This window comes from Stegostoma tigrinum, chromosome 3, assembly GCF_030684315.1.
Source record: "Stegostoma tigrinum isolate sSteTig4 chromosome 3, sSteTig4.hap1, whole genome shotgun sequence".
Taxonomy (NCBI): domain Eukaryota; kingdom Metazoa; phylum Chordata; class Chondrichthyes; order Orectolobiformes; family Stegostomatidae; genus Stegostoma; species Stegostoma tigrinum.
Window position 1 is genome coordinate 11,817,026 of NC_081356.1, and position 15,223 is coordinate 11,832,248.

Genomic DNA, 15,223 nt, shown 5'->3' on the forward strand with positions numbered 1-15,223 from the left:
TAGTTGAAGTCCTGCCTGGCACAAAGAAGGGTGGTTGATCAGTGGCTAAACCTCTTAGCCCTAGAACATGATTGGAAGAGTTCTTCAGTAGTATTCTTAGCTGAACCATCTTTGGCTTCTGCATGAATAACCTTTGTTCCATCATAAAGTCTGAAGTGGAATGCTCCTCGATAATTGCACAATATTTAGTCCTTTTTTTTATTTTTCAGATAATGAAGCGGCCTGTATCAATGTCTAGGTCTTAATGCACAATATTCACACTTGGGTTCATAGGTTGCCGCACCATTTAATGTAATCATGGCTAATCTGATCCACAAGTTCATTTTCCTGCCTTTTTCCGCCATAACCCTTGATTCCCTCGCTGACTAAATTGTCTGTCCGTCTCAACCTTGAATATATCCAAAATCCAGCCTTCATAGCTCACTGGTAAAAAACTCCATAAATTCGCCATCCTCCTGAAGATGCTGCTCCTCATTTGCCTTAAAATGCCCATCTTCTCAAGAGCAACTAGAAATGGGCAATAAATGCTAGCAATACCCATGTCCCATGAATGGGTATTTTTTTAAAAGTTGACTGTAGAACAATCAGAACCACGCTGGATGAACTTGGGTTTTGTTTTGTCCAACAGTTCCACAACTAGCTCCTTGATGTATCAGAGATTATAGGAACTGCAGGTGCTGGACAATCTGAGATAACAAAGTGTAGAGCTGGATGAACACAGCAGGTCAAGCAGCATCTTAGGAGCAGGAAAGCTGACGGTCTTGGCCCAAAACATCAGCTTTCCTGCTCCTAAGATGCTGCTTGGCCTGCTGTGTTTATCTAGCTCCTTGATGTACTTGGCTTGACAAGGAATTTTCAAAAAAAGTTACATAATTTTACATTAGTTGAGCAAGTGTTTGTTCGGGCCTAATGGAGTTGCACCATATTATGGTTTTCAGTTAATATACTTGTGAAAATTTCTTAACATGGTGTAGTTACTTGAGTCCTTTGCCTTAGCTTTAGAATATAAATCTTAACCTTTATTTATGACTTTCTTTAACAGGCAGATATCTGGAGTATGGGGGTTCTTTTGTATGCACTTCTCTGTGGATTTCTCCCATTTGATGATGATAATGTGATGACTCTGTATAAGAAAATCATGGTATGGATGTTATCTTGTGCGATCTGTATATATTTGCATAAATGTTTTTTTTTGTCAACACTCTCTTCATTTCATATGCCCACAGTATTATGTTTTGGCCAATGGAGTAGACCAAAGTTTTTTTTAAGAGTGCTTTTGTAAAGTAGGTCTGTTCAATCTACATTTAGTTTACAGTTCAGTTGATGAAGCAGAAGGATGTTAGAATTTCCATTACCTCGGATAATTTATGTATGATGGCAAATCACCTGTACAACACCATGGGACAGAATCCTGCTAAGAAATCATGTTGTCCTAGCCAAGGCCCAAGAATTTGCAAAAGTGCTCATCTTAATTTTAAGAGTTAGGGTAGAATGAATGATTTCAGAATGTGACACTCGAAAGAAATGCTCCCTTGGAATGTCAAATTATGGAGTTGCCTCTGAAGTCTTTTCAGGAATCTTGTTAGCTTTCCTCCCTTCCTTTAAATTGAATGTGTGCTAAAAAGACACAAACTCATCTTATAAATGTTTATCTCATACATTGAGCAGTGTTCCTGTCTTATTTGGAGTGTGTAGTGTTCAAATGAGGGCATATGCCAAACACAGTGCTTATGCCACGTCCTTTATGATTTTAATTTTGCCAGAAAGTAATGTGGAGCCTCGCTAGATAGGATCATTTAATATGGACAGGACCTGACTTACAACTCTGCAATTTTCTTTTGACTAATTTAATTACTTTTTCACCTCTGTCAAAAGTGATATAATTTATTTACACAACAAAATGTACTCCCATTGTTGCTTCTATGTTTCTAAATAATTAGACATGGAAAATATAAACAAGTATAGGCCAAGTATAGGGGGACAGATAGGAGGTTCTGTGGGGACAAGAGAGACTCACGGTTGGTGTGTTGCCTCCCAGGTGCCAGGGTGCGTGATGCCTCTCATTGTGTTTTTGGGATCCTTAAGGGGGAGGGGGAGCAGCCCCAAGTCGTGGTCCACATTGGCACCAACGACATAGGTAGGAAGAGAGATGGGGATTTAAGGCAGAAATTCAGGGAGCTAGGGTGGAAGCTGAGAGCTAGGACGAACAGAGTTGTTGTCTCTGGTTTGTTGCCCGTGCCATGTGCTAGTGAGGCAAGGAATACGGAGAGAGAGAGCAGTTGAACATGTGGCTACAGGGATGGTGCAGGAGGGAGGGTTTTGGATTCTTGGATAACTGGGGCTCTTTCTGGGGTAGGTGGGACCTCTGCAAACAAGATGGTCTTCACCTGAACCAGAGGGGTACTGATATCCTGGGGGGGAAATTTGCTAAGGCTATTCGGGTGGGTTTAAACTAATTCAGCAGGGGGATGGGAACCAAAATTGTGGTTCGACTATAGAAAAGGTTGAGAGTAGGGTGGTCCGAAATAAAGTTTCAGGGACGCAAGATGGCACCGGCAAGCAAGAAGTTGGTTTGAAGTGTGTCTACTTCAATGCCAGGAGCATCCGGAATAAGGTGGGTGAACTTGCAGCATGGGTTGGTACCTGGGACTTCGATGTTGTGGCCATTTCGGAGACATGGATAGAGCAGGGACAGGAATGGTTGTTGCAGGTTCCGGGATTTAGATGTTTCAGTAAGAATAGAGAAGATGGTAAAAGTGGGGGGGAGGTGTGGCATTGTTGGTCAAGGATAGTATTACAGCTGCAGAAAGGATGTTTGGGGACTCGTCAACTGAAGTAGTATGGGCTGAGGTTAGAAACAGGAAAGGAGAGGTCGCCCAGTTGGGAGTTTTCTATAGGCCTCCGAATAGTTCCAGAGACGTAGAGGAAAGGATAGCAAAGATGATTCTCGATAGGAGTGAGAGAGACAGGGTAGTTGTCATGGGGGACTTCAGCTTTCCAAATATTGACTGGAAGCACTGTAGTTGGAGTACTATAGATGGGTCAGTTTTTGTCCAGTGTGTGCAGGAGGGCTTCCTGACACAGTATGTAGACAGGCCAACAAGGGGCGAAGCCACATTAGATTTGGTACTGGGTAACGAGCCTGGCCAGGTGTTAGATTTGGAAGTAGGTGAGCACTTTGGTGATAGCGATCACAATTCTGTTATGTTTACTTTAGTGATGGAAAGGGATAGGTGTATACCACTGGGCAAGAGTTATAGCTGGGGGAAAGGCAATTACGATGAGATTAGGCAAGATTTAGGGAGCATAGGATGGGGAAGGAAACTGCAGGGGATGGGCACATTAGAAATGTGGAGCTTATTCAAGGAAAAGCTCCTGTGTGTCTTAGATAAATATGTACCTGTCAGGCAGGGAGGAAGCTGTAGAGTGCGGGAGCCGTGGTTTACGAAGGAGGTGGAATCTCTGGTCAAGAGGAAGAAGAAGGCTTATGTTAAGATGAGATGTGAAGGCTCAGTTAGGGCACTTGAAGGCTACGAGGTAGCCAGGAAAGACCTAAAGAGAGAGCTCAGAAGAGCCAGGAGGAGACATGAGAAGTTGTTGGCGGATAGGATCAGGGTAAACCCTAAGGCTTTCTATAGGTATTTAACGAATAAAAAAATGACGAAAGTAAGATTAGGCCCAATCAAGGATAGTAGTGGTAAGTTGTGTGTGGAGTCAGAGGAGATAGGGGAAGCACTAAATGAATATTTTTCGACAGTATTCACTCTAGAAAACGACAATGTTGTCGAGGAGAATACTGAGATACAGGCTACTAGACGAGGTGGGAATGAGGTTCACAAGGAAGAGGTATTAGAAATCCTTCAGAGGGTGAAGATAGATAAGTCCCCTGGGCTGGATGGGATTTATCCTCGGATCCTCTGGGAAGCCAGGGAGGAGATTGCCGAGCCTTTGGCATTGATCTTTAACTCGTCATTGTCTACAGGAATAGTGCCAGATGACTGGAGGATAGCAAATGTGGTTCCCCTGTTCAAGAAGGGGAGTAGAGACAACCCTGGTAATTATAGACCAGTGAGCCTTACCTCAGTTGTTGGTAAAGTGTTGGAAAAGGTTATAAGGGATAGGATTTATAATCATCTAGAAAAGAATAAATTGATTAGGGATAGTCAGCACGGTTTTGTGAAGGGAAGGTCGTGCCTCACAAACTTTATTGAGTTCTTTGAGAAGGTGACCAAACAGGTTGATGAGAGTAAACCGGTTGATGTGGTGTATATGGATTTCAGCAAGGTGTTCGATAAGGTTCCCCTCAGGCTATTGTACAAAATTATGAGGAATGGAATTGTGGGAGATATAGCAGTTTGGATCGGAAATTGGCTTGCTGAAAGAAGACAGAAGGTGGTAGTTGATGGGAAATGTTCATCCTGGAGACCAGTTACTAGTGGTGTACCGCAAGGGTCGGTGTTGGGTCCACTGCTGTTTGTCATTTTTATAAATGACCTGGATGAGGGCGTAGAAGAATGGGTTAGTAAATTTGCAGACGACACTAAGGTCGGTGGAGTTGTGGATAGTGACGAAGGATGCTGTAGGTTGCAGAGAGACATAGATAAGCTGCAGAGCTGGGCTGAGAGGTGGCAAATGGGGTTTAATGCAGACAAGTGTGAGGTGATGCACTTTGTAGGAGTAACCGGAAGGCAAAGTACAGGGCTAATGGTAAGTTTCTTAGCAGTGTAGATGAGCAGAGAGATCTCGGTGACCATGTACACAGATCCTTGAAAGTTGCCACCCAGGTTGACAGACCAGTTAAGAAAGCATACAGTGTTTTAGCTTTTATTAGTAGAGGGACCGAGTACCGGAACCAAGAGGTTATGCTGCAGCTGTACAAAACTCTGGTGCGGCCACACTTGGAGTATTGTGTACGGTTCTGGTCACCGCATTATAAGGAGGATGTGGAAGCTTTGGAAAGGGTGCAGAGGAGATTTACTGGGATGTTGCCTGGTATGGAGGGAAGGTCTTACGAGGAAAGGCTGAGGGACTTGAGGCTGTTTTCGTTAGAGAGAAGAAGGTTGAGAGGTGACTTAATTGAAACATATAAAATAATCAGGGTTAAATAGGGTGGATAGGGAGAGCCTTTTTTGTAGGATGGTGATGGCGAGCACAAGGGGGCATAGCTTTAAATTGAGGGGTGAAAGATAAAGGACAGATGTCAGAGGTAGTTTCTTTACTCAGAGTAGTAAGGGAATGCAACACTTTGCCTGCAACAGTAGTAGATTTGCCAACTTTAGGTACGTTTAAGTCGTCATTGGATAAGCATATGGACGTACATGGAATAGTGTAGGTTAGATGGACTTCAGATTGGTATGACAGGTCAGCACAACATCGAGGGCCAAAGGGCCTGTACTGTGCTGTAATGTTCTATTCAGGCCTTTTGAGCCTGATCACCAGTCTCTCCTATATTTGTCCTGCCATCTCCCAAGTTTGTTTTGTAAACCTTTTTATTGCACTCCCTCCATAGCCAGAATGTCCATCCTCTGATAGACATCAAACATTTCTCACAATACTCCAGGTGTCGTCCCACCAAGATTCTGTACAATCAGAGCAAGCCAGTTCATGTAATCAAATCCTGTCACAGTGAAGGCCAACCTACCATTTGCTGCTTTGACTGCTTGCTGCACTTGCATCCTTATTTCAGCAGCTGGTATACGAGGACACCCAGGTCTTGTTGCATATTCCCATCTCTTAATTTATGGTCATTCAGATAATCTGGCTTTCTGCTTTTGCTACCAAAGAGGGTAACTATGTTATCTGCATTATGCTTCATCTGCCATCCATTTGCTCACTAAATCATTTACCAGCTTTCCATCTTCTCTCAACTCGCTTTCCCAACCAGCTTTGTGTCATCTGCGAACTTCGAGACATTATAATTAGTTCCCTCATCTCACTCATTATATATTGTGAATCAGTGCGGTCCAAGGACTGATCCCTGCAGTACCCTGTTGGTCACTGACTAACACTCAGTAAATGACCCATTATTCCTACTCTTTATTTCCTGTTTGCCAGCCTTTTCTCTATCCATGCCAATATTTTATCCCTGATCTCGTGCTGTAAATTTACACGCCAAATGTAACTGCATTTGAAAATGAGAGGATCTGTATGAACAGTATCACTGGTTGATTTTTACTTTTACTATCATTTGATGCTGCTAATTCTTGAGAGAGACACTAATACAAGAATTTCAACTTTGTTTTTTACAGAGAGGAAAATATAACATACCTAAATGGCTGTCACCTACAAGTGTTGTCATTTTGAATCAAATGTTGCAGGTAGAATTCTCTTGTATCAGTTACTTTTGAATCAATTATTTTGGAATTGATTTTAAAAAAGTTAAGTCCAAAAGCATTGACTCTTAAAATTCAAAAAATGGATCAACTTACAAAGTTATTGGCTGTCTATTTTTGTTGGTGTAGCTACAGGCAATGATAACTTCTGTCACCCAGCACTATATGACAAGATGCATTTTTTTTAAGAAAAGTACAATGGAAGATCATTTGTGATCTTCACGTTTAAATATATATATGTAACTTGAATGGAAGAAATTTTTTTTTCTTTTTTTCCCTTTTTGGAGTCTTTCTTCTGTTGAATTCTTTTCTCCAGAGAGTAATTGAGGCCGGATTCTTTTATATAAATTTGGATTTCTAAATGCAAAGAATGCAGGTTCAAGAGAACTTACTACTAAACTTATGTTGTGGTCAGCTTTTCATTTTAAGGATTATTTCCAATACAATTTAATTTTTGTCATTCTGTCAGTAACTATGTTGCCGTATCCCTGACTATAAGCTAATTATAACTATCAATAAAACCTAATAATTAGCATTCGATTATCCATTTTCTTTTCAGTGAATGTGTTGGAAATTGGACAGTAGGATTGTGTTTTTGCCTGCACAGGTGGACCCCTTAGAGTATTAGGTCAGTCTCTATTTGAATTGCTTTATTTGTAGGTGACATTTTGACTTCTTCTTTCTTCAAATACCCTATTTGCAAGGACATTCCCCAATTATTATTGTTACTGACAGCGTACCACATATCGTGCATTGGGTCTGAAGCGCACGTGGGAGCTGTGAAATTTAAGTTCTACGTGCAATCATGGAAAGATGGGTATCAAATGCATTGTATCTGGTGTCTTTCACTTAAGATATGTCAAAGTATTTTTGAACTCCTGACCTTGTAGACCCAAGCATTTTTAAGGAGTGTGATGTGCATATTCTCTTTAGGAATTGCATTCAGGTTCAGCTTTAGGATGCTCCCACTTTGTTAATCTCCTAATTTTGAATCCTCAACAATTTCAGTAAAGAGTGAATATGGGAACTGCAGATGCTGGAGAATCCAAGATAACAAAGTGTGCAGCTGCATGAACACAGCAGGCCAAGCAGCATCTCAGGAGCACAAAAGCTGACGTTTTGGGCCTAGACCCTTCTTCAGAGAGGGGGATGGGGAGAGGGAACTGGAATAAATAGGGAGAGAGGGGAAGGCGGACCGAAGATGGAGAGAAAACAAGATAGGTAGAGAGGAGAGTATAAGTGAAGAGGTAAGGAGGGGATAGGTCAGTCCAGGGAAGATGGACAGGTCAAGGAGGTGGGATGAGGTGGTAGGTAGGAAATGAAGGTGCGGCTTGAGGTGGGAGGAAGGGATGGGTGAGAGGAAGAACAGGTTAAGGAAGCAGAGACAGGCTGGGCTGGTTTTGGGATGCTTGGGGGGAGGGGATGAGCTGGGCTGGTTTTGTGATGCAGTGGGGAAAGGGGAGATTTTGAAGCTTGTGAAGTCCACATTGATACCATTGGGCTGCAGGGTTCCCAAGCGGAATATGAGTTGCTGTGCCTGCAACCTTCAGGTAGCATCATTGTGGCACTGCAGGTGGCCCATGATGGACATGTCTGAGGAATGGGGGGAGGGGGGTGAGTTGAAATGGTTCGCGACTGGGAGGTGCAGTTGTTTGTTGCGAACTGAGCGGAGGTGTTCTGCAAAGCGGTCCCCAAGCCTCCGCTTGGTTTTCCCAATGTAGAGGAAGCCACACTGGGTGCACTGGATACAATATACCACGTTGGCAGATGTGCAGATGAACATCTGCTTGATGATACAATATACCACATTGGCAGATTGCAGGTGGATACAATATACCACATTTGGCAGCCACTTCCACCATCTACAATCCAACCCCACCACCCAAGCTATTTTTCCATCCCCACTCATGTCTGCCTTCCAGAGAGACCACTCTCTCCGTGACTCCCTTGTCCGCTCCACACACCCCTCCAACCCCACCACACCCAGCACCTTCCCCTGCAACCGCACGAAGTGCTACACTTGCCCCCCCACCTCCTCCCTCACCCCTATCCCAGGCCCCAAGATGACCTTCCATATCAAGCAGATGTTCACCTGCACATCTGCCAATGTGGTATATTGTGTCCATTGCACCCGGTGTGGCTTTCTCTACATTGGGAAAACCAGGCAGAGGCTTGGGGACCGCTTTGCAGAACACCTCCACTCGGTTCGCAACAAACTGCACCTCCCGGTCGTGAACCATTTCAACTCACTCCCCCCCGCCCCATTCCTCAGACGACATATCCATCATGGGCCTCCTGCAGTGCCACAAGGTTGCAGGAACAGCAATTCATATTCCACTTGGGAACCTTGCAGCCTAATGGTATCAATGTGGACTTCACAAGCTTCAAAATCTCCCCTTACCCCACTGCATCCCAAAACCAGCCTCGCCTGTCTCCGCTTCCCTAACCTGTTCTTCCTTTCACCCATCCCTTCCTCCCACCTCAAGCCGCACCTCCATTTCCTACCTAACACCTCATCCCAGCTCCTTGACCTGTCCATATTCCATGGACTGACCTATCTCCTCCCTACCTCCTCACCTATACTCTCCTCTCTACCTATCTTGTTTTCTCTCCATCTTCGGTCCGCCTCCCCCTCTCTCCCTATTTATTCCAGAACCCTCTCCCCATCCCCCTCTCTGATGAAGGCTCTCGGCCTGAAATGTCAGCTTTTGTGCTCCTGAGATACTGCTTGGCCTGCTGTGTTCATCCAGCTCCACACTTTGTTATCTCAGTAAAGAGTGAAGTTACTTTTCGCCAATAATAAAATAATCCATGGGCTTTTTGTTAGCACGCTTTGACCTGTGCATTAAATAATTTGATCATGTCTTGGGTTCTTTGTATTCTGTCCAATTATTAATCTGTTATCTTTTCCATTGGTGTATGTCAGGCAGTGTTCTTTACATCCGTTAAAAATATTGTTCTGTTAACCATCTGTTCTTCTGAGAACAATCACCTAATCAGGATTTCCACTTCCTAAACACCCTCATCAGAAAGGAGGTTTCTATTATATGAGCAGTATCTGAGAGATTGCTAACATTGTACATTTTAATAGCTTAAATTTGCACACAGGCCCGTATGCCAAAAATGCCTGATTAAAGGTGCAGGGTACCAAGTGCTAAGAAAATTTATTTTTCCTACTTGATTTCAGAACCCCAACACACTTCATTTCCATCAGTGATTTCTTTTATTGGGCACAGTGTTTATCAAGTATTATTATTTTGAGTTCCGTAGTGCTCAATCTCATTTTTTCAAATCCATCAGTGACATAGAGCAGAAATGTGGAAAGTAGTATGGTAGTTGCAATGAGGAAGGTCTACCTGTAGTTCAGCCAACATTTGACAAAAGTTGTACTGAATTCGTGCTGATAGTGTTGAATCTTTGAATGTTTCAAATGCATTATTTGAAACCGGCCAGCCCCTTGGGACTTTACTATTTTTCTTGGGGATGGGATGGAAGATTTGTTTCTGTTCGTAAATCCGAAAGTTTACAAAGAGCAAAACATTCCTTTTGCAAGACTCTGCCAAACTCTAGAGTAAATTGCAAGCCTCCTATCCTTTTCCTCAAGCTTGATTTTCTGCATCAAATATGTAATTAGAAGTTGAGAAAAATTCAGTTAATCTGATGAGTTTGATGTTAATACATTGCTAAATGAGAATTAATCCTTTTCCATAGTTGAGGAAAATATGCTTCAGAGATCAAAATATAACAAATTTATTTGCGATATCAGGAAAATCACTCTTTGGTCCCAAAAACTGATGATCTATCATAAAAATTGCCGGAAATACTCAGTTGGTCTTGCAGCATCTGTAAAGGGAGAAACCAACGCCTTTTTATCAGAAGTTTGGCATTCTTATTTATCTAGAATATTTACTCAGTCATAAAAGAAGCTTGGGGAAAACGCCACTCTTGAAAATAGATACAGGGTTCAGACTGTCGAATGGAATTTTCTGTTAGCTCAGGACTATATTTGGTACGCTGTGGTGATTGGAACACTCCAATATTCTTTCTTCCTTCTTTTACAATTTACTTGATTTTCAGCAGTGTTGACATCAGAGTTGAAATCTGTGCCCAGTCTAGATGAGGGAATGAATGATTGGCTAAATATGAACACAGTTCATCTATCGGTTCAGTTCCGATAGTCCCGAGATTGAACAACCCACCAAAAATGCAAGATTTGCGAGTAATTCAGGGCTCACCTCAGAGTTAATTTGCCTGGGGCAGTTATTCCAATGCAAACTTGTTCCCTAATGGCATTGTGGATGTATTCACATAAAATGAGCTTCTATGGTTTAAGAAGTCAGCTACTCGGACACATAGGGATGGGCAATAAATGGTGGCCCAGCCAGCAATGTCCACATTCCTGAGAATGAATTAAGAAAACTTGAATGAAATTTTGAGTAATGCCAAAACCTTCTGTACGTAAGGACTGTTGAGTTATTCTTTAACCTTCGTTGTTTTGATATAAATGTTGCAGCCATGTCCACTTGAATTACAACAGAATGGTACAGCACAAGGACAGGCCCTTTGACCAAAACTGTTGACGATGCCTTTCTAGACCAAAAACCTTTTGCCTTTGTGACGCATATCCCCCTCTTCCTTGCTTATTCATATATCCGTCAAGATGCCCTTTAAAGGTTTGCTATTGTATCCCATACTCTGGCAGTTCATTCCAGACTCTTGCCATCCTTCGTGCTTTTTAGAAGAAAAAATTGCCTCCCACATCTTCTTTAAACATATCCCTTTTTTACTTTAAACATATGCCCTCTGGTAATTGCTGTTTTTACCCCATCTATCCATTCTATCTGTGCTCTCATAATTTGGTAAAATTCTGTCAACCCCTCATCCTTCAATTTTCAATTGAAAACAAACCAAGTTTGTTCAATCTCTCCCTATAGCTAATGCAATATCCTGATAAACTATTTCTCTACCTTCTCCAAAGCCTCCACATCATCCTTGTTGTGCAGCAACTCGAACTGTACATAATATTCCAAATGTGGCCTAATTAATGTTCTAGAGAGCTGCAACAAGGCTTGCCAGTTTTTATGCTGTATACCCTGACCACTGAAGGCAAGCATAGTGTGTCTGGTTGAATACCTTTATCCAATTGTGTTGTTACATTTAGGGAACAGTGTACCTGTGCCAGGACCCCTCTGTATGTTGATGCTACTAACAGTTCTGCCATTTATTGTATACTTGCTTCCTGCTTTCAGTCTTCCAAAATACATCACCTTGCATATGTTCAGATTAAACTCCATTGCCATTTCTCCACCTAAGTCTCTAGCTTACCTATATCCTGCTGTATACTCTAGCAATCCTTCTCACTATCCACAGCTCCCACAATCTTTGTGTTGTCTGCAAATTTACTTATCAGGCCATCTACATTCTCCTCCATGTCTTGCCAGCTCACTACAGATCCCATGTGACATCATCTTCTGCATCAGCCTGCCATGAGGGACTTTGTCAAAGGCTGTACAAAATTCCAGAAATATAACATCTCCTGCCCCGTCCTCATCAATCATTTTTGTCACTTCGTCAAAAAACTTGATCAAGTTTGTGAGACGTGACCATCCCCATGTAAAACCATGCTGCCTATTGCTAATAAGTCCATGTTTTTCCAAATATGAATAAATTCTGCCTCTAAAAGTCGTCTTCAATAATTTTCCTACCACTGACAAGGCTTACAAGCCTGTATTTTCCAGATTATCTCTGTTGCTTTCCTTACACAAGAAACAACGTTGGCTATTCTCCAGTCCTCGGATCTCTCCTGTTACTAAAGACGATACATAGATTTCGTACAAGGCACCAGCAATTTCCTCACCTGCCTTCCTGAGCATTCTGGGTGTCATTCCAGTAGTCATGCTAAATAAACAAGATGATCCTTGGGGGAGAGAGAGTTAATGGGAACTGCAGATGCTGGACAACCCGAGATAACAAAGTGTGGAGCTAGATGAACACAGCAGGCCAAGCAGTATCTTTTCTGATGAAGGGTCTAGGCCCGAAACGTCAGCTTTTGTGCTCCTAAGATGTTGCTTGATCTGCTGTGATCCTTGGGGTAACTGCTTGAACCTAATGTATGTTTGAACGGTAGACAGCGTTCAGTCACACATTAATGGACCATGACAATTGAACATTAGCTAAATTTCCAACAGCTGCACAAAAAGTTACAACTTTTCAAACAAGAATAATTTATTGATGCCATGTTTGATGTAGATAGGTGCTTTTCACTCTTTAGCCCTTTCTACGTTTAAATTGTTTACTTACCCTAATTTCTTATAAATTGGTTATTTGGAGTAATTTTGAAACTTGTGATATGCTTGAATATATATTAAAGCCACATTGAAACTTTTCAACAGTTCACAAAGTAAGCGACTGCTGGATTGTTACACAAGTAAACAGCAGCTATTGGAAATATTGTCCATCTGAAAAACCTATTTGAGGAGAATTTATTCTTTAAAGATCATCTTAAATTTGAACGTTATTTAAGTTTTCAATAACCAACATTGTATTGGAGCATAAATACTGCCAGTGGTTGAGATCTTAAAGATGTGCTGTTTGATTTTTAAATGCAAATTAAATCAATATAGATTTTCATAACAATTCTCATTCCTTCCAACAGGTGGATCCAAAGAAACGCATTACAGTTAAACATCTTCTAAGTCACCCTTGGCTAATAGAAGATTACAGCTGCCCAGTTGACTGGCACACGAAATACCCAGTGAGTAGTTCAAAGTTAAATGGTTAAAGCTATTTAATGCTTACTAAGAGTTCCTAAGCTAAATTTAATAATTATTACTGGGTACTATCTAGGGTTTAGTTAATTTTACTTAAGCTTTTTGCTCCAAATCAAAATGTGACCAGACTTAGTTGGTTCAGAGCTAATAGGAACTGCAGACGCTGGAGAATCCAAAATAACAAGGTGTGGAGCTGGATGAACACAGCAGGCCAAGCACACCTGTAATCTCAGACTTAGTTGGTTACTGTTTATACCTAAAAAGCTATTTCTCAAGTCCACCACCAAATAAATTTTTCCGAAGGCTTGCTTGACTGATATGAAATTTTCCGAAAGCAGAAACACATCCATTATTATGAATTAATTTGACAGTTGAGTACATGCCAAAGGCTAACCTTTTCTCACAAAAAGTGCATCATCTTAATATTGAAGTGTTTGTGCTTTTGAGGAACGCATCTTACTGGCACAAAATAGGCACCAATATTTTGCAGATTTCACCTCCAGATTACTGAAGGTTACCTTTTTCTGCCACTTGAAGGAGACCTTGTTCATTCAAAAATGAATGTGTGCAATCTGCTCTTAAAGTAACAACTGGAATATTTGATTGCTCTAAGCTGTTCACTTCCCCTGTTTTTGTGTTTCAGATTTACTGATCTTTAAGGGCGGTTTTAAGGAATGACATTTATAAATTATTGTTTCGTCATTGTGCATTATTTGTAATCCTGCAGCCACGATAGTGTTTCATTTAGTTTGGTTGTTATGGCTTAAATATCATCTGTGCATGAATTTCAAGGAATTCTGCTCCCTTTTTGAAATTAGCTGTTTTGCACATTCAAGGTACAATAAGTTCTGTGAAGCAAGCTAAAACTAATAAGGAGTATCCCTTTAAAGATTTACCAATGAACAAGCATATATTTAGAAGTAGGCATCTATTATCCCTCTTCCACTTAATGAGATCATAGCTGACCTGAAACCCACATCTGTATAGTTAACCTACAATTGAGTGAACATTTCACTTATTAGTGAGTAATATGCATGATAGATTTCAACGGAGTACTTGAAAGGTCTAAATTCAAAGCCACTCCTAAGATTCTAGAGTTGTGTAATTTTGACTTCATTAGTATGAGATACAGACTGTTCACAGTATACTGGACAAACCTGGGAATGGGTCAAATAACCTATCAGGAGATCTGTTTTCAAAAAAATACACAGAACTAGTTTATATACTGGAGAAGTTTACTTGCCAACAAAGTCATGAACAGCTATAGTAGTTAAAGAAAAAGGCAAACAGTTCTAAAAACAGATCCTGACAAATGGAAAAGGTACCTTTTAACCATGCTTTGTAGCAGAACAAATAATAAGGCCTATAGACAGTATGAAAAGAAACCTCCAAAGGGTATTGAAATTTACATACCATTTACAATTTGATTAGCAAGAGAAGGATGGTCCAGAAATATGATGACAATTTATTAACAAAAGTAAGGAAGTGATAGTGTGCTGAAATATTACTTGCTTCGATATTTCCAGTAGCATAAAGATTAGTATGCTAGATACCTCAAGGAAGTTTAACATTAAATCAAGTCAAGGAACTCTACAAAATAACTGTAACAAAGAAAATAATAGCATTGAAGAGAGATGAATCCCAAACCTGATGGTTTCCATTCTAACCTTTAGGGATGTAGGATGATGTTAAGAAGGGGAGATCAAACCTCTGATATTAAAATCAAAACTCAAACCCCTAATCTGTAACAATGGGAGTAGAGGTCCCCTTTTAATAAACCTGAAACACACACAGGGAAGCTTGTCTCACCTTGCCATCAGTTAAACTGTTATAGGGAAGGGGAGGCTAAATGAAAGAAAATCCCTGATATTCAATTTATAAGTAACAATTTATTTATTTAACTCTAACAGTGAGCAAATTAATAAAAATACTAATAAATTGAGCAATTGCCTGTTAATTGTCGACTATTCCCTAACTGAACTAAATTCTACTTTTATGCTGTTCCAATAAACACGAGTCTCACTTATAAACCAAAGTAATAAGGACAAAGTAATTAAAAATTAAGTAAAAACCGAAAGAACTGTGGATGCTGTAAATCAGGAACAAAAACCATGCTGCTGG

At 41.0% G+C, this 15,223-nt stretch overlaps 1 protein-coding gene across 9 annotated transcripts in view; it reads left to right on the forward strand.

Moving 5' to 3' along the window:
- The window catches only part of melk (maternal embryonic leucine zipper kinase), a 63,749-nt gene that overhangs the window by 17,163 nt on the left and 31,363 nt on the right, over positions 1-15,223 (forward strand). For 8 of the 9 annotated variants that reach the window (XM_059645022.1, XM_048526234.2, XM_059645023.1 and 5 more), the window contains 3 exons: positions 1,043-1,141; positions 6,249-6,317; positions 12,988-13,086. In XM_059645022.1, the coding sequence (XP_059501005.1) occupies positions 1,043-1,141; positions 6,249-6,317; positions 12,988-13,086 (267 nt within the window). The remainder of the gene's footprint in view (positions 1-1,042; positions 1,142-6,248; positions 6,318-12,987; positions 13,087-15,223) is intronic. The other variant, XM_048526238.2, reaches the window with a different exon arrangement.